Source organism: Arachis stenosperma, chromosome 5 (assembly GCF_014773155.1).
Source record: "Arachis stenosperma cultivar V10309 chromosome 5, arast.V10309.gnm1.PFL2, whole genome shotgun sequence".
In the NCBI taxonomy this organism is placed as follows: domain Eukaryota; kingdom Viridiplantae; phylum Streptophyta; class Magnoliopsida; order Fabales; family Fabaceae; genus Arachis; species Arachis stenosperma.
Window position 1 is genome coordinate 17,155,176 of NC_080381.1, and position 18,674 is coordinate 17,173,849.

At 34.3% G+C, this 18,674-nt stretch overlaps 1 protein-coding gene and 1 non-coding gene across 2 annotated transcripts; one reads left to right on the forward strand and one right to left on the reverse strand.

Moving 5' to 3' along the window:
• Window positions 1-221: 221 nt before the first annotated feature.
• On the reverse strand, window positions 222-1,638 carry LOC130979866 (phosphoglycerate mutase-like protein AT74H). The gene is made up of 3 exons (XM_057903413.1): window positions 739-1,638; window positions 569-649; window positions 222-495 (listed from the first exon to the last, which is right to left on the reverse strand). Exons 1-3 carry the CDS (start codon window positions 1,518-1,520, stop codon window positions 381-383), a joined length of 978 nt encoding a protein of 325 aa, XP_057759396.1. The 5' UTR covers window positions 1,521-1,638; the 3' UTR covers window positions 222-380.
• On the forward strand, window positions 292-364 carry TRNAA-AGC (transfer RNA alanine (anticodon AGC)). Its single transcript has one exon. It is a non-coding gene; the product is annotated as a tRNA-Ala (tRNA).
• Window positions 1,639-18,674: the final 17,036 nt, after the last annotated feature.

Here is an 18,674-nt window from a genome sequence, read left to right on the forward strand (position 1 = left end):
TGAAATTTGAAAATGCGTGATGTAATGAAGTTTCTTTCGGTAATGTTGCAGCTTTTTTTATTTTATTTTTGAGAAGAAAGAGATACTAAATCTATGAAATTATGCCATGCATAGTGTATATCATATCATAAGCTAAATAAGTGATTAAGTGAGATTCAACTAATATTAGTGCGTGCGAACCTGAAATACTATTATAATAAAGTAAGTTTACAAGAATAACATGATTTAATGGACCTTGTGTAAGTTGTATTTACTATGCCTCATATTGTACAATTAAATGAACATTCAAAAGGGGATGTAGCTCAGATGGTAGAGCGCTCGCTTAGCATGCGAGAGGTACGGGGATCGATACCCCGCATCTCCAACTTATCAATAACTTTTTATCTACTTAGTTGCTCACCAGTGTTGCATGTTTCTTCTTCGTTGAGATGGGGAAAGAAGGAATTCACCATTGGACAATCGTAATTGAGATCAGCAGGCCTTGCATATTTATGCCTTCATTACACACATGAATATAATTAACATACACAAATAGCAAATTAAGGACAACAAAATGATGGTTAATTACCACTCCTGATCAATGAGCATCTCATCAGTCAATCCAAATCGTCTTAGCTCTTTTTCATCGTGATGCATCAGTAAGCTATACCTGCATGTGTATTTAATTTGTATACATATTTTATGACAATATACATGAGAATTATAAGGGTTTGAATATGAAAGGATTAGTTTATTTACCTTCCACCGTAACCTCTTTCCATGACAAGCATATTACCGTTGTGCAAATTATGGAGGCCTTCGAACTGGGCAACGGTCCACTTGAACCACCTCATAAGAAATACTCGAATGGTTAGACCGTGGGAAACGATGACCAAGCTCATGTCCACGTGGCGTTCCGCAGGTGGCTGAAAGCGCCCTATGTTAATATCTGCTCTGAGGGTTTCTCTGAATCCCGTGATTCTATCATACACATCTGCGGCAGATTCTCCATTAGGGAAGCGGTAAAAGAAACGACCATAGAGCTGGCGCATTGCTTTCTCCACTCTCATCTTCTCTCTGTTCTGGAAATTGCCGAAATCTTGCTCTCGGAGGCGTGGCTCTTCTCTGAAGCCTGCGATTCTGTGGCGTGGGAAGGGGCGAGCGAGGCTCTGGAGGGTTTCAAGGGTCCTCCGATAAGGTGAGACGTAGAAGTAGAGTTGCCAGTTGTGGTCACCGTCTTTCTGGATGATGTCGTTGATGCGGCGGCCGCATTCCTCCGATTGAGCCTTGCCTTTGCTCGTGAGTCCAATCTTGGGATCAGGCACCCTCGCGTACACGCTCTCGTCCACGTTCCCTTGGCTCTCACCGTGCCGAACTAATATTATTCTCTTTGGCCGCGGAGGAATACACTCCACGCTCCTCACATGATTCTTCTCTGGGAATCTTTGGGAGTCATTATTATTGCCGTTTGTTCCTTTTATATGGTGATGGCCATGGCAGCACTCTATTCTTGTTGCAAGTTGCAAAGGCAACGCACCCATCACCTTAACTATCAAAATAGCTCTCTCTGCTTTGTTCGTCGGAAGCAATAGCAGCCTCAAGTGCTAGATTTCACTTGGAGACACAGAGACGGACTCAGTGGGGTGGGGCCCGCACTCTACCATCTGTCCATCTTCAATCGTCCAATGACGAAAGTAGCTTTCAGTCATTTTTTCTTAACTTTTTTTTGGGCCTTCATTGAGCCCATACTCCCCGAATAAGAGAAATGGAGTGAGTTTGTTCGAATGCTTGTAATTGGTTTGGGATTCTGGATTGCTGTAACGCGTGGGTTGGTTTCTCATACGGGTTGGATTCTCCGTCCGGGTCAGGCCGCCTCTCTGGGCCACATCCGTGTTCCAAGAAAAAAAACAGATTTCATATTACCCTCTTCATCTCTTGGCTCGCAGCCGAGGCCTTGGATCAATGGCAGCATCATCTGCCTCGCTGGGAGCTGCACCCGGGTTCGAATTCTCTGTGAGAAATATAGAACCCATGTTAGTAATACTCATGTAGTGTGTGTGAGTGTGTTGTGTGAGTGTATAATACATGGGTATAATGCCTAGGATTGGAAGTTGTCCAATCCACTTGACCAAAAAAAAAAAAAATCTCTTGGCTCTTCATATTTGATCATTATAACTCGTGAGATGATTTAGGTACGGGTGTTTCTAGTACGGTTTAGTTCGATTTTTTTAAAAAAGTTATTCGATTTAATTGTTTAATTAAATTGTGATTTGATTTGGTTCAATTGTTTATTGAGATTATTCGAATCAAATCAAACTAATTAAAATCGATTTGGTTTGGTTTAGTTTGTTCGATTTTTTCAATTAATTTAAATAAAATTTTGCCATACTATTTTACAAAATTATAACAATAAAATTATAGAACACAATTACACAACAACTAACAAAAGTTCTGATCCAATAAAATTTAACGACAAAAGAAATTAAAATACAATAATTAAAGAAGTTAAAAAATTCAATAGTCAACACTCAACACAAGAAAAAAGAAAATAATTTTTCAGCAACAAATAGTCACATTTTAGTGTTTTCTCCAACAAAACAACAAAACTTCTTTAAACAAACAATCTAAAATCAAAAGGCAGATAAATAATAATAATAATAATAATAATAATAATAATAATAATAATATAGCACAAGTAAAAAAATATTCTAATCTAGTTATACATTCTAATATTAAAGAGACCAATTCATATCATGACAAGATATACTTAATCAGACTTAACACCAGAATTTTCTTTATTAGAATTAAGAGTGGGTGTAACTTTTACAAAACATATAAAACAAGGAATAATCATAAAAAATAATATTTATAAATAAAAACTAGATTAAAAATTATTCAAAAGTAATAAAAAAAATTATCAATTGACGTTTGACCATACCTAATTTGAACTAACTTCTCCAAATTCTCAATGAGCTCCTCAAGAACAAGTTTTGGAGAGTTTCAGAGCCAATTTTATGTACAAATTAATGCCTCAGTTGTCATTGGAATTAGAGACCTCCTATAATTATTGAACACCCTTCCTCCAATACTAAATATCAATTCTGAAGCTACTTTAAAAACCGACATGGTTAAGACATCTCTTGCAATCTGCCCAAGAATTGGATATTTAGTAGAATTTACTTTCCACCGGTTTAAGATGTCAAATTACACGACACTCTTCTTTAAAGCCTCCATAAGATATAAATCCACCTCATTCTTGTTACCACTCTTATTGAATTGTATTTTCTTCTCAAATTTCATAGCAAAAGAAGTTTCATTTACATTAAACTTGTATACCGATTTCAAGAGCATCTTGACGAGTAAATCTTTGATAGTTATTAGTTCCACCAAAAAATCTATAACTATCAAACATCTTGAAAATGGTCTCCTTCATCTTTGAAGTTAAGAAATCTATATTTTCTTTTTCATACAACTTCTCAAAACTCTACTAGTTCAACTGAAACTTATACCTAAGATCAAGAACCACTGCAATAAAAATCATTATACTTGTATTTTTCATATATCTCCAATACTTATTATATTTGGTATTCATTTTCTCAGCCATGCCTAAAAGCATCAAATCTAAGATTCCCATCCAATGCTTAAGTGTAGACAATATTTTACAAAATTATTATAATGTTGAGAAGATGTAACAAATTTTGAACCAGAAATTTTGTTGGTTACATCATAAAATATTTTTAAAAACTTGATAAAATGTCTTATATTCTCCCAATCCTTAGACTTAGGGATCCCACCAGCCATCATAATGTATTCTGAATCACTTTCTCTCCCAATCGTTTAAATATCTTTTGAAACTTCAAAGCACTTTTAAGCATTAAAAAGATAGAATCCCATTTGGTAGAAACATCTAAATGTACAGTGCCTTTTTCTTGAATTCTAACTTCCTTAGTCATAGCCTTAAACCTCTCTGTACGACCTGGTGATGTACGCACATGCCTAATTACATTCCTAATTTTTAAAATTAAATCATGCATTTCTCTCAACCCATCATTTACAATCCTCCATTCTACTTTTTAAGTAAGAAATAGCAATATCATTTGAACTAGCATTATCAACAGTTATAGAAAAATTTTGATATTTTTCATCCTAACAAATATCTCTCAATCTTTCTACCAATTATTTTTTTCTTGTGATTGTTGACAGCAAACAATTTGGGATTCTTTTTTGCAGTTTTCAATTAGCATCAATGAAATGAACATTAAGATAAAGATAGTTCAAGTTTTACACAGATGACCAGCAATCAGTTGTCAAACATATATTTTGATTTGATTGATTATAAACAGACTTAAACTTAGTTTTTTCATTCAAATAAAGCTTCTAACAATCCCTAACAATTGTGATCTTTTTAAGAATTGGAAACTTGGGTTGCAAACAACCCATACAATAACAAAATCCTCCTCCTCAACGTGCGAAAAAGGTAATTCATCCACAATAATTATTCTAAGAATGGTTTATCTACAAAGATCAATATCAAAAGACATAGTAAAAAGTGATTTACCTATCCCTTTCCCATCATTCCTGAAAACAAAGAATCTTTTGAGTAGGATCTAATGCTTCCTTAAAAAATTTTTTGCAATGCGACAAGTGATTTTTCATGTTACTGGTGCCATTTTTATGTGTATGCGTAACTAGTCCCACACCAATTGTATTTAGCTCTAGGATACTGTAGATTACTAGTTTCATCTTTAGTAAAGTGATCTCATGTCCAAGATATAGGTCTACAAGACTTTCTCTTACCTTCGTCGGTCTTTGTTTCGGTGGTGTCATCAACAGGAGCTTCTTTAATAGCCTGCCTCTTCCATCAGCCTCTATTAGCAAGCTTCTTTGTGTTTCTATGAAGAGCTAGCATAGCAGGCACTGTAGTCGGAGATCTGATGCTTGCAGATTCATTCAAAAGAGCAACAACAGCTCCTATTGCTCCTCTAATGTCGCCTATATTGTCACTTGAACTGATATCAAATTGCATAAATAAATACATTGAACCACAAAATAAAATTATTAGCAATTTGAAAAAATCAATAACAAATATATTAAACAAATATACTGGATAAATAATTAAAAAATTCAAAAGCAGAAACACAATAAAATAAAATTACTTGCAATTTTAAAATCAACAACAAATACATTGAACAAATAATTAGAAAAATAAAAGCAAAAACACAACAAAATAAAATTACTAGCAATTTCAAAAAATCAACAACAAATACATTGAACAATGAACAACAATCAACAACAAATATATTAAATAAATATACTGAACAACTACATTGAACGAAAATTGAATACCTGGCTCGGAGGCTCCATATCTGATTCGGTGCCTACTATGCCTGAAGACGATGGCTATGGGTGCTATCCGCAACGATGAAGACGATGGCTGTGGGTGCTGTCCACCAAGGTGAGTCAGCAACGGTGCTGTAGACTGTGGAGGACAACGATGCTATGAGGAAAGGGTTCGGAGCTGGGCTTGAGGAGGAGGGTTGAGACTGCACTAGGTTTAGCCATTTAGGTTGTAAGAATCTCGATTTTTGAAAATTAAATAGTAATTTAATTATAATTTATAATATTTGTTGATAATTTTATTTAAAAAATTATTTTTTCTAAAAATAATTAAATTAAATTTTATGATATTTTGAGTTTAAAATCTATTAGGATTTATAAAATTTTTTAAATAATTGAGTAATTTTATATTAGGAATTTAAAGTTTCAGTAATTGCAAATAATGAAAGTTTTATACAATTTAAATTGAATAATTGAAAGTTTTGATTAATTTTATGAACTAAAAAAAATTTATTTAGTTATCTCTAATTTTAAATTAAAGTACCTAAATAAAAATAATTTGTAAGTTTTAAAAACATGGTATTCTTAAACTTAATTATAATGGATTAAATTTGGTTTTTAATTAATAATTTACCCAAATCCTAATTTTCAAATCAAAACCCTAATTTTATCCTAATCTAACACTAACACCACACGTACTTTTGCCCTAAACCCTAGCCGCACCCCACCCCTTACACACGCACACACACGAGAAAACAGAGAAAATGAGGGAAAGATAGTTACGATCGGAGAGGAGAGGGGAAGAGAGGAGGGGATGGTGCCGATGGGACCTCACCACCGTTGTTATCGTCGTCTAGAGCATCAGAGGAGGGAGCTGCTTCCACCACCGCTATCCACCGAACCCGTCACCTGCGTCGCCACCGAGAATTACAAACAGATCAGAGGAAAGGGAGAGAGACTAGTTCGCAAGGGAGAAGAGGAAGCAGCACTATCACTTCGTTTCCGTTCCTTGCCACTGCTGAGCTGCCGTTCGTGCTTCCATTTCACACCGCTGTGACTCTCGTCGCCGCCAGATCTATCGTCGTCGCCATGCATGCCGTTACCGGGAGAGAAACAAAATGCGCGTGGAGAGGAAAGGGATCGCGAGGTGGTTCCGCCACCATTGGAGCTCCGCTGCTACTGCTGTCATGGTCACCGCGCCTCTGTCGCCAGAGAATGATGTTGTGGTCGCTGGAGAACGCTGCCAAAGTCGGTCATTGGAGCTGCGGTTGCTCTATTCTTGGTTCTCTCTTGGTACAGTAAGTCGTTTTGCTCTGAGAACTAGTTTAGTCGCTTTTCTGTTATATGTTACTGAGGATTTTGCGGCATTATTACTATAGGATTGAGTTTTCGAGGTTTTATGTAGCGATTGGACTTGTTGCGGTGGTTACGAAAATGATATGAAGCTGTGGTCGTGGCTGCCACTATTGCAGGCCACAAGAAAAATGACTTTTGAACGCGTCTGGCATTATTATTTTGACTATTCGAGGTGGAGATTTTTCTTAAAATTTATGTTATAATACATCATTGTTATAAATAGATATTCCGAATAACATATTTCTGTGATTATATGAGTCTTATGGATGTGGTTGTTTACTGGATTGAATTATTGATTGCTTGAATGGTGTGTAGTTAATGATAAAAATGATTATTGAATATTGATTTGGTTGAATATTTTGAAAAGTGATTTTCTTGATTTTGGAGTTAATTTGATAAACAAAATGCATCGGCATTGGAAATGATATGAAATATTGGAATTTGGTTTTTGTTTATTTATTGAAAATGACTTTGAGAATTAGAAATAATTTGAGATATGAAAATGATTTGATTTTGGAAACTGGTTTGATTTTAAGTTGGTTTGATTTTGAAAAAAAAATGTAATATTAGGATTGATTCGATTTTGTAAATGATTTGCTATTGGAGCTGGTTAGTATTGGAAAAAGGTTTAATATTAAAATTGATTTGAAAATTGTTTGATGTTGAAAATGGTTTGAGATATTGGAATTGGTCTGCTTTTGGAAATAATTTGGAAAGTGTTTGAGAAATGGTTTGGTTAGGACCCTTAAAGGGTAGAAAATTTTGAATTTTAGGAGAGATACTGCCGAAATTTTATAAAAAGTGAAAGTTTTATTTGAAGTGGTTATTTAGAAAAATTTTGATTTTAAGGATTTTATAATTTGATTTTGAGTTACTAAAGAAAGGATTATGTTTTGAGTTTGAACTATTGATGAATGGAATGGAAGGATGATGATAATTGATTTCAAAGTATGATTTTGAATGAATTGAATGATGTTGATAATGAATTTTTGGTTGAGATGCATGGGCAGTAGCAAGAATTGTGGTTCGTTCCATTTGCTCTGATCAGTGATTGAGATACTTGGACAGTAGTAGCAAGGATTGTGGTTCATCCTGCTTGCTCTAGGTTAGTGATTGTGACGCTTGGGTAGTAGCAACAGTAGTAGATTATTCCACTTGCTCTAGGTTGAATTTTTAAACACCCGTCTGGTGGGTAGTAGCAGTGATGCGGTATTTTACAACCCACACTACTAACCGGCAAGTGCACCGGGTCGTACCAAGTAATACCTTACGTGAGTAAGGGTCGATCCCACGAGGATTGATGGAGCAAGCAACAATAGCGTTTGATAGGATTAGTTAGCAAGCAGAAAAGAGTGTTTTGGTATTCAAAGAGCATTAAACATAGACAAATAAATAAGTTGGGAATAATATAATCAGAAGATAGTTAAGGTTTCAGAGTTATCAATTTTTTCGGATTAACTTTTATTACTAATTAATTTAATCATGCAAGATTTAATTTCATGGCAAACTATATGTGACTAGGCCCTAATTCCTTAGACCTTCCTAGTCTCCTCTGAAATTCATTAACTGCCAATTCCTTGGTCAATTAATTCCAATTAGAGGGTGATGATCAATTTCTAGTTTATATGCCAAAAGAATCCTAATTATCCACAAATAAAGGGATTATATGTCACATATCCCGTTAAATACAAACAATTAAAAATCCAGTATAATATGTTTTCAAGCTGTTGTTCAAGTAAAGAGCTTTTCCAAGTTTTACAAGAACTCAATTAGAACATGGGTCATACTTCCGTTCCACCCACATTCATAAAATAAAGAACGAAAATAATTATTGAAATATAAATCAAGACATGAATTAAATTAAAAAGATCAAACGAATCAATCCATGAAAATAGACAGAGCTCCTAACCTTAACAATGGAGGATTAGTTGCTCATGGTTCAGAGAGAAAATAAGGATTCAGGTAACATGTGTCCTTGTCTAAATGTACAGAGTTCCTATTTATTACTAATCCTAATAAATTTAAAATCTAATTATCTAAAACTAAAAATAATATCTTTTCCTCTGAGATAAGATTTGAATTTAAATTTGAATTAATTAACAAGTCTTCAGCTGATGGGTGGGGACCACTTGCTTTGTCCGTTCTGCAGCTTCTACTCTGTGTTTTCTGGGCTGAAAATTGGGTCAAAAACAGCCCAGAAATCGTAACCAACGATTTTTGTATTATTGCAGATCGCGCATGTGACGCGTCCGCGTCGTCCACGCGCTTGTGTCATTTGTGCATATTCTGGTCCACGCGTTCGCGTCAGGAACGCGATCGCGTCATTGCAATTTCTCCATTCCGCGCGGTCGCGTGAGTCATGCGTCTGCGTCGGTCTTCGCTGGTCATCTCTTTGGTTTCTTCTTTTTCTCTGCAGAAACTTCATCAAATCCCTCCGAATGCTACCTAAAATAAATAAAATTGCACAAAACTCAAAATAGCATCCATAGTGGCTAAAATATAATTAATTCTCAATTAAACTCAACAAATTAGATGCAAATTCACTAGGAAAAGATAGATAAGATGCTCACGCATCACAACACCAAACTTAAACTGTTGCTTGTCCTCAAGCAACCAAAACTAATGTAGGCTTGGGATGTGAATTTGCATGAGAATGAGAGTTCGATTAAGCTCATGTCTCTTTTTATAGTGGGGTTTATAACTGTAATCCTGAATAGGTTTGGCATCTCACTCTCCTTTGATTCAAGAATGTTATTGTCATTCAGAATTAGAATCCGGATAATATTATAAATTCTCTGATCTTTATATTTCAGTTTAATCATTGAACACATCAAAACTTACTTTAATTTATTTTTCTTTGGTGCTTTGCACCTTGAGCCTAACCGTGACTTTAAATATTTTGTCTCAAGCTTTACTTGACACAGAAACACCACAAGCACTTAACTGGGAGACTCTCTTTGAGTCCTGATTTTTCTTTCAGTTACTCCCAGACATTGGAGCTCAAAGCCTTTGGCATACTCTGTTAAACGCACTTGGTCTCGACTCTAAGTGTTCTGTCTCAAGGATTATTTGACACAATCACACCACAAGCATGTGACTAGGGAAACAACTCTTTGAGCTTTTAATCATGTCTAACCTCCCTAGTCATTGATGCTCAGAGCCTTGGACCTTGCTTTTATTATTATTTATTATCTAATTTGTTGCTGTTTCTTTTGCTTCAAGGATTAAATTTTTGTTTATTTCAAAGAAGTTATAATAATTCTCTAAATTCCTGTTCCTTATACATCAACATCCCTTGATTCAAATTCAAATATGCACTATTCATATCATGCATTTAGAATTACCATTAATACCACCACATTTAAGTAAATGAGACTATTCTTAAAATTAGACTCAATTTCTCATGCAATACATCACTTCTTTTTCTTTTCTTTTTGGATTCAAGTTCAGTGAGTGGTACATGAAACATCTTTTCAGCATTAAAGCAATTAAAAGAAAACTAAACTAGTCCTAAGATTCTAACTAATAACGGATCATGCAACAATCAAAGTAAAATAGCAGAAAGTCGGAACATAACATAGAAAAAGAGGGGAGGAATAAAAATGAAAGGAACTCAACCACCTTAGTTATCCTAGCGGTCGCTCTATTCTTTAGGTTATGCTCCTCAGGGAAGTTGATTCGCCTCTCTTTTGGTGCCATAGGAATAAACGCAAAATTTCTAAGCGAAGCGTCAACACCAAACTTAAAGTTTTGCTTTTCCTCAAGCAAAGAAGAACTGAAAATTGAAGAGATGGAGATTATGAGGAGAGAAAAATAAAAGGATAAAAGAATAAGAGAGAATTTAGGATTGAGAGAGAGAGAGAGAAAGAAAACTGGGCGGCGCAAGCGACGCCTACGCGTACGGCACACGTATGCGTGGGTCGCGCATTCTTCATAATGACGCGTTAGCGTCAGGCACGCGTCCGCGTGCTCTAACTTGTGCTTTTAGCACACTTCCTGCCCCAAGCCAGCACAACTCTCTGCCCGAAAACTCTTGTACGTCGAATTGGTAGGTCACGCGTTCGCATAGGTGACGCGCCCGCGTGAATGGCAAAAATCACAAACGACACGAACGCGTGAGGTACCCGTTCGCGTGGGATTATTTGTGTGAAAGGCATGAGTTCAGCGCCAGTCCCACGCAACTCTCTGTTCAAATTTAGTTTTCACGCACACCCATCTGACGCGTCCGCGTCGGGTGCTCTTCTCTCTCTTCTTTTTTTTTTTAAATATAGAGCTTGAGGTGTTCGGTTCCTGTGATAAAATAGCTGCATGATCAGAAAATTAGTAAGAACTCAGTAGAAATCAAACAAGTAAGAAAACTACTACTACGAAAAATAACTAAGGATACGGAATTATCGGGTTACCTCCATACATGTGCTTCTTTATCGTCACTAGCTTGACTGTCAGCTCTGCTAATTCAGCAGATGAGTAGACCTCTGGCGATCAATCTCGCCCCCAAGATAGTGCTTCAACCTCTGGCCATTCACTGTGAATTTCCTATCAGAATTTTCTTCCTGTATTTCCACATGACCATATGGTGAAGCTCTGGTAACCACATATGGTCCTGACCATCGGGATTTCAGCTTCCCGGAAAAAAGTTTGAGCCTTGAATTATACAGAAGCACTCTCTGTCCTGGTTCAAAGACTCTGATGGCTATCTTCTTGTCATGTAATAGCTTATTTTTCTCCTTATAGAGCTTGGTATTTTCATAGGCTGAGTATCTGAATTCATCAAGCTCATTCAACTGAAGCATTCGCTTAATTCCTGCAGCTTCTGAATCAAGGTTCAGATACCTGATTACCCAATAAGCTTTATGCTCCAACTCAACTGGCAAGTGGCAGGCTTTTCCATAGACTAACTGATAAGGGGACATGCCAATGGGAGTCTTGTACACTGTCTGATATGCCCAGAGAGCATCATCAAGCTTCTTAGACCAGTCCTTTCTTGAAACACTAACGGTCTTCTCTAAAATCCTCTTAAGTTCCCTGTTGGAAACTTCAACCTGTCCACTTGTCTGAGGGTGATAGGGGGTTGCCACTTTATGACGGATCCCGTATCTCTGTAGAAGAGAGTCCAGCTGTCTGTTGCAGAAATGGCTTCCTCCATCACTAATGAGTGTCCTTGGGACACCAAACTGGCTAAAGATATATCTCTGAAGAAAGCTCATTACCACTTTGGCATCATTAGTAGGCAAAGCCACAGCTTCCACCCACTTGGACACATAGTCGACTGCCACTAGAATATAGTTGTTCGAATGTGAGGGTGGGAAAGGTCCCATGAAATCAATACCCCACACATCAAACAACTCAACCTCAAGAATCCCCTGCTGTGGCATTTCATGGTTTGCAGGGAGATTTACAGCTTTTTCACATCTGCCACAGTGCTTCACAAATGCTCTTGAGTCCCTGAAGAGAGTCGGCCAGTAAAATTCGCTCTGAAGGGCCTTTGTAGCCGTCCTTTCACCACCAAAGTGGCCTCCATACTCAGAACCATGATAGTGCCAAAGTGGCCTTTGTAGCCGTCGTTTTACATGTGATTCAATTGCACTAATCTTGGTATAATACAACCCAGATGAAAGTGAGGGTAACTTTTCTAATATAACATTTTTATTTAAATCATGAGTTGTGATACAAAAATACTCATGATTTCCCTCATTCATAGTCTCAATATGATATCCATTTCGAGACTTGGTAGACAACAGTGCATTATTTATTATGAATTTTTTTCCTCCAAAAAATAAAATTATAGCTCTTCCGGAGCCTTCAATCACATTGCCTGAGCCAATAATAGTATTAACATATTCTTCTTTTGGCACAAGATGGGCAAAATATATATCACTTTTGAGAATAGTGTGCGAACTTGCACTATCCGCAAGGCATACATCTTCATTACATATCCTTGCCATTCTCTTCAAAGACAAATAATAAAATGAGTAGTATACACAGTTAAATTGAATACTTGATCGGAATTATTTTTCTAAGAAATACTGTACATAAAAATAATGTTATATACTAAAATTTTATTTTAAAACATGACATATTTAATGATTTCAAAAGAATTCATAAACATTAATATTTCATTATTCATATACATCATATTTGAAACTTAAATACATAGAAAATAAAACTTAACAATACATTGTTTTTTTATATGAATACTTAACAATCTCACACATTAAACTATTCCATCATTGATCAAATGACCAATATTTCCTTCAGAATCCTCAAAGAAATCAGATACAACATAATGAGTGGTGGAATTTTCAGCATCATTTGAAACGAAATTCGACTCTTTTTCCTTGTCGTCCTTTTTCAAAGATGCCTGGTAAAGATCGACTAGGTGCCTTGGGGTACGAACAGGTACGTGACCAATGGCCCTTTCCACTACAATGAAAATACTTATCCTCTGTTGATTTATTCTGCCCGATATTTCTTTCTTTATCCCACTTCTGGTGAAATTCTCTCTTTTGAATATAATTCCTTTTTCTTCCATAATTTTTCTTATTATTAAAACCTTGTCATTTACCTCTTCTGGGGTAATTTGCCGCATTTACTTCAGGAAATGGGATGGCGCCAGCTGGACGCGCTTCATGATTTTTTAAAAGTAATTCATTGTTGCGTTCAGCAACAAGAAGGCAAGAAATTAACTCAAAATATTTTTTAAACAGTTTTTCTCGATACTGCTGCTGCAGGAGCACATTCGAGGCATGGAAGGTTGAGAAAGTTTTCTCCAACATATAATGGTCAGTTATCTTTTCCCCACATAATTTCATTCGTGAGGTGATTCGAAACATTGCAGAATTATATTCATTTATAGATTTAAAATATTGTAAACGCAAGTGCGTCCATTCATATCGGGCTTGAGGAAGTATCACCGTTTTCTGATAATTATACCTTTCTTCAAGGTCTTTCCAAAGATCTGCAGGATCTTTTAATGTGAGATATTCATTTTTCAATCCTTCGTCAAGATGACGACAAAGAAAAATCATGGCTTTGGCTTTATCCTTCTGCGATGCATTATTTTCAGCCTTAATGGTATCTCCAAGATCCATTGAATCAAGATGGATTTCAACATCTAATATCCATGATAAATAATTATTTTCAGATATATCAAGAGTATTGAATTCAAGATGAGAGAGTTTCGACATAATGAAAAATTGTTACCTGAGTCTTCTTAAAAATTTGATCAGAGTCTTGTGCTGATAACACGTTGTAAAATAACTAAATAAATAAGGAAGAAGTAACAAATATAAAATATGAAAATATAATTAAGTAACTCAAGTAATAATATTCACTAGAATTACTATATCAATATAGTAGATATAATTAATATATTTAATAATATTAAAGTATATAAGAAAGAGAATAGTATAAGAGAGAAACTATTGTTTTCATTGCTTGTAATTGTGTGTACGTACTATCACAAATCCATGCCCTATTTATACTTGTTCAAGATTTTTTTTTCAAACTTTATTAATATAAAATCTATCATAAAAAGTAAAACACCGCTTATAATTAATATTGCACAACCTAACGTTAACTTGATTGAAGAGATGAACATTCATACTTATCATAACACCTAATACATTATGAAATAAATTTATGCAATCCTAGCAAAACACATGCTTGTAGCATTTTCGACAAACAGGAACATTCTTTACGCACGATATGATTAGTAAGTTTAGATTTGAATTAATTTTTTTTAACAAATATTTAGTATTAGTAAATCAATAAATTAATTTACTAATAATACATAAATAATAGAATTAAGTACTATTTTAATTTTTAAAATATAGATTAAAAATTTTTTTGTTTTCAACCTTTTTTGCATACAAAATCGTTCTTAAAATTTAAAACTAAGTTTTAAAATTATTCTTTTTATTTAAATTTTAAAATTTTGAACTAAATTACCTATAACAAAAAAATTATAAAATAAAAAAAAATTAGAAAAAGAGAATGTTTCTATCCTCTAAAGGAGGAAGAGAAAAAGAAGAGAGAAAAAAAAAAGAAAAAGCTGTCCACGATCTATTTCTGTCCCTGCGTTATGTCCCTGTGCTATCTCGGTATGATTTTGGTCTCTAAAGTAAAGACGATTTTAATACCAAGTTAAGTTTTAAGGACAATTTTATATACTAAAAAAATTAAAGACAAAAAGAATTTTTGACATATACTTTAAGAATAAAAATCGTACTTAATCCTAAATAATATTTGATATTATAAAATATTAAATTATTAAATATTATATTTAAGTGAAAATAAAATTATTTTTGCAAGTCAGATTAAAATTTAGATTAAAAAAATTTAAATTCACCAATAAAATTAAGTGAAAGTTTAAATTTTATCCTATTCTTTTCTATTGCCGTCGTTATCATTTTGCTTGCTAAAAAAAATTTAAATTGAAGTTCATTATTACGTCATATATTAATTATTATATGGAGATTCCACTTGCTTGAAAATCATCTTCTCGGGCTATAAAAGATCAGAATATATAGAAACGAAACTAGTAAAGTAGAGGAAGAAAAGACCAAGTCAAAGCTGGTGTTGACCATTGACTGTTGACTGCTGAGCAAAAGAAAGAGTGATATACTACCCAGAATATACTTTTCCTAATTCATTTTTATCTTCTACCAACTACTGGCAACTGCTGCAGGCTGCAACCTTATCAACTGCAGTTTAAATTTCTTTAATATATAATTAGCGTACATAATTTTAAGTTTTTATTGAAACAAAAATAATTGATTGGAGAATGTTTAAGAACTTAATTTTTATAATTAAAAAAATTGATTAGTGTGAGCAAATACAAGAAAAAATATTAATTCCGGAACATTTGTGATTTGCACACACTATCTCTCAAGTAGTCTCAATTATTTTAATTTAATATTATATATATCTAACATGATAATACTATAAAAAGCAGACGTTTTCTCAAGCAGCCGTCACTTAGTAGAAAATTATGCTTTCTTGTTGGAATTTAAAAAAAGGAAAAAAAAGAAAAGAAAAGAAAAGAGGAAGAAATTTATGAGGTATATATAAAATAAACGGTTGCTTTCGTATAGACTTGTCTCCTACGGAAAACCTTTCACACAATCATCCATTGACGAGGCCCAACAATAGGGATTCAACTAACTTGGATAAACTTGTTTATTACAAGGGGAAGGCAACCCAGGATTAATTTTTACCATCTAAATATTATTTATATGCTAAGGTCATGGAAGTTTATTAATTTTACGTCGTAGTGGATATGTGCAATCTCAAGTAGTGTATATAGTATGAATTTTATGTAGTCAACTAAGAAAATAGAAGGGGTACTTTAGGGAAAAAACTTAACCCAACCACTTAACTATATATTACATCCAAATTTACTCTCACAAAATTTAAGAATAAAAAACCCAAAACTAAAACCATCAAAACCAACATCTACAACTAGACACTTTGGGGGTATTACTTGATGTATTATATGTCAAGGATAATGTTCGATACAAAAATTATTCGGGATCAATTTAAGATATTACCCTAGTTTTTATTAAAGAATTGTGAGGTCATTTAATCTAATTATATATTTTAGTGAAACATTAATATATGCTCTTCATAACTTATTTTTATTAACTTCCAACCATATATATAACCATACATATATAGTAATCCTTAGACTTTGACAGCATATATATACCTCAATTTCATATGGACCTTGGCCATTTATATACATTTGGTGATAAAAATCAAAATGGCCTCGCCATTCAGACAATTAGACGCAATTAATTATACGAGAAATTGGCCATGTCACCAACAGACAATAACTATGAAAATGGAAATTCAATTCAATAATATTAATTGTAACTCCATTACTACTTTAATTTCTTTCACTTTCGCATTCATCAGTTTTTGTCATTTCGAGGAGGGATACATGGCTTAGCTTATTTTATTTATTTTGCGCCTTAAGTTTCTTCATCAAGCTTTCTTATACATTGGTTGATACGTGGTGAAAACGGATTCGAAAACCTGTTATTCTGATGGAGCATACAGGATAGATAGGAATCATAGGATTTAATTTGTTTAGTTTATTAAAATAGCATGCATATATATTGCATATATAACCACGGTCTATTCATCAACAAAAACGGGGTGTTGATCTGATCAAACCATTGCTATCATCCTGCATCCTTTCACTTGGAGAATTAAGTATGAAGAAACTATATATATTTAATTAAACTTAAATAATAGAATTAAATTATTCTTATATAGATAGGTATATATCAAAGTTGTAACGGTACCACGCAGAACAAGAAGTAGTGCTGAAAATAATGGATGTATGTTGTGCTTCATATGGTAAGATCAGATGAGAGAAGGCAACGAATTAATAATGACAATTATTAAGAGATCAGAGTAATTGTACATATACAATAACAATAACAACAACTAACAATAATGTGTATAAGGAAGGGGAGAGATAGAGATGCAGTGTATTGTTTGGGTGCAACTGAGTTGACAGCCATTACATCTTTGGAAAAACTAAATAACCACGAATAGTGTTGGAAACGGGACACCTAGTCGCTATGATAGCATTAAGTCCATTAATATTGAATTATATAACCGTTGATAGTAACAAGGGTCAAGGGATGATATTATATTGAAGCGCTCTTTAATTTGTTCCATGGCGACATGGCGTCAACCAATTAAACACATCCTATTCTAACAATACTATGTTTAATTTTCGTTCACATGCTGATGAAAGAAATTAGTAGTGCCTACTCAGTCCAAAACAAAGATATGCATTTTACATGTTCGTTCATGATACAATATATAAAATATTCAGAATATTTATTTTTCTTTTTTTTCCCCCCTTAGCCTCAATTATATTCCTCCCCTTCGCCCCTTTTTTAGTTTGTATTTTTTAGACTAAAAGATGGATTGATATGCAAATAATGGTGAGTAGGCAGGGGCAGCACACGCGGTTCATGAGGGCAAAACTGTGTTATATTTGAATATATGATAGAGACAGAGAATATTATAATTGTTTATGTGAATGATGAAAGGAGGTTGCATAGTAGTTAGTCGGTGGATTTGCAAAAGTATACTCCGATTTCTCCACTTTATTTGTGTGTCGATCTCAAACTGAGACAACAAGTTTGATCCCTCCAATCGTTAAAGGTGCTTGATTTGCTCTTTGGCGCTGTGCCCCACTTAGCTTATTATTATTATATTACATAACATAACATAACACAGTAACCCTATCATTATTAGGATGGTCCTCACTCCTAACCACACTAATAATATACATAATCACACATTCATATATTAATACAAAAAGGAGCATTTTTGTGATTATATATATATAAGAAAAAGAAAAAAGAAATATAAATGAAGAAGATGCATGGACCACACTAGGTAGTGCTAGGTACTAGGTAGGGGTGGTAGAAGTGGCATGTAGTTACAAGTTTCAAACCTGTTCAAAAATGTGGCTGGTGTTAATGAAGTCTGAGAGTTGTACAGGGCCTTACACGCACACAATCCCCCGCCATTTGTGGACTCCCTAATTGACCCCTTTCCCACGCCCATGAGTCACCCCTGCCCTGCTGCTTCTATAGTTATAGGTCGTCTTCCAATTTTGATTTCAAACCCTCTCCCCCGTTACTTCTAACTTCAAAATTAAACTACTATTTCGTACACTCTACAACGTAACCTTTTTCATTCATTTGTAGATTTTCTTATTCGTTAGGTGGATACACAGAGGTACGTTAAGGTAAAGGCTTCTCATTGTCTCTTCCCTGTAGCATCTAGTACACTAGTGTGTTGTTGTCTCCTACATACATTTTTAATTCCCCACCAAAACCATACAAACCAACCATTCACATAAAAAAAATCTTCCCTCAAAGTTACGTCGACCGAATACACACCACTTATTTCTTTATAGCCACAATTTTAATTCCACTTTACATCTAAACATACTTAAAAGAGAAACTGGG

Coding starts and splice junctions, on each gene's coding strand:
- LOC130979866 (XM_057903413.1), bottom strand. CDS start 1,520: ATGGGTGCGTTGCCTTTGCAACTTGCAACAAGAATAGAGTGCTGCCAT. Junction 650..738: donor GAAAGAGGTTACGGTGGAAG/GTAAATAAACTA, acceptor ATACACATGCAG/GTATAGCTTACTGATGCATC. Junction 496..568: donor ATGCTCATTGATCAGGAGTG/GTAATTAACCAT, acceptor TGTGTAATGAAG/GCATAAATATGCAAGGCCTG.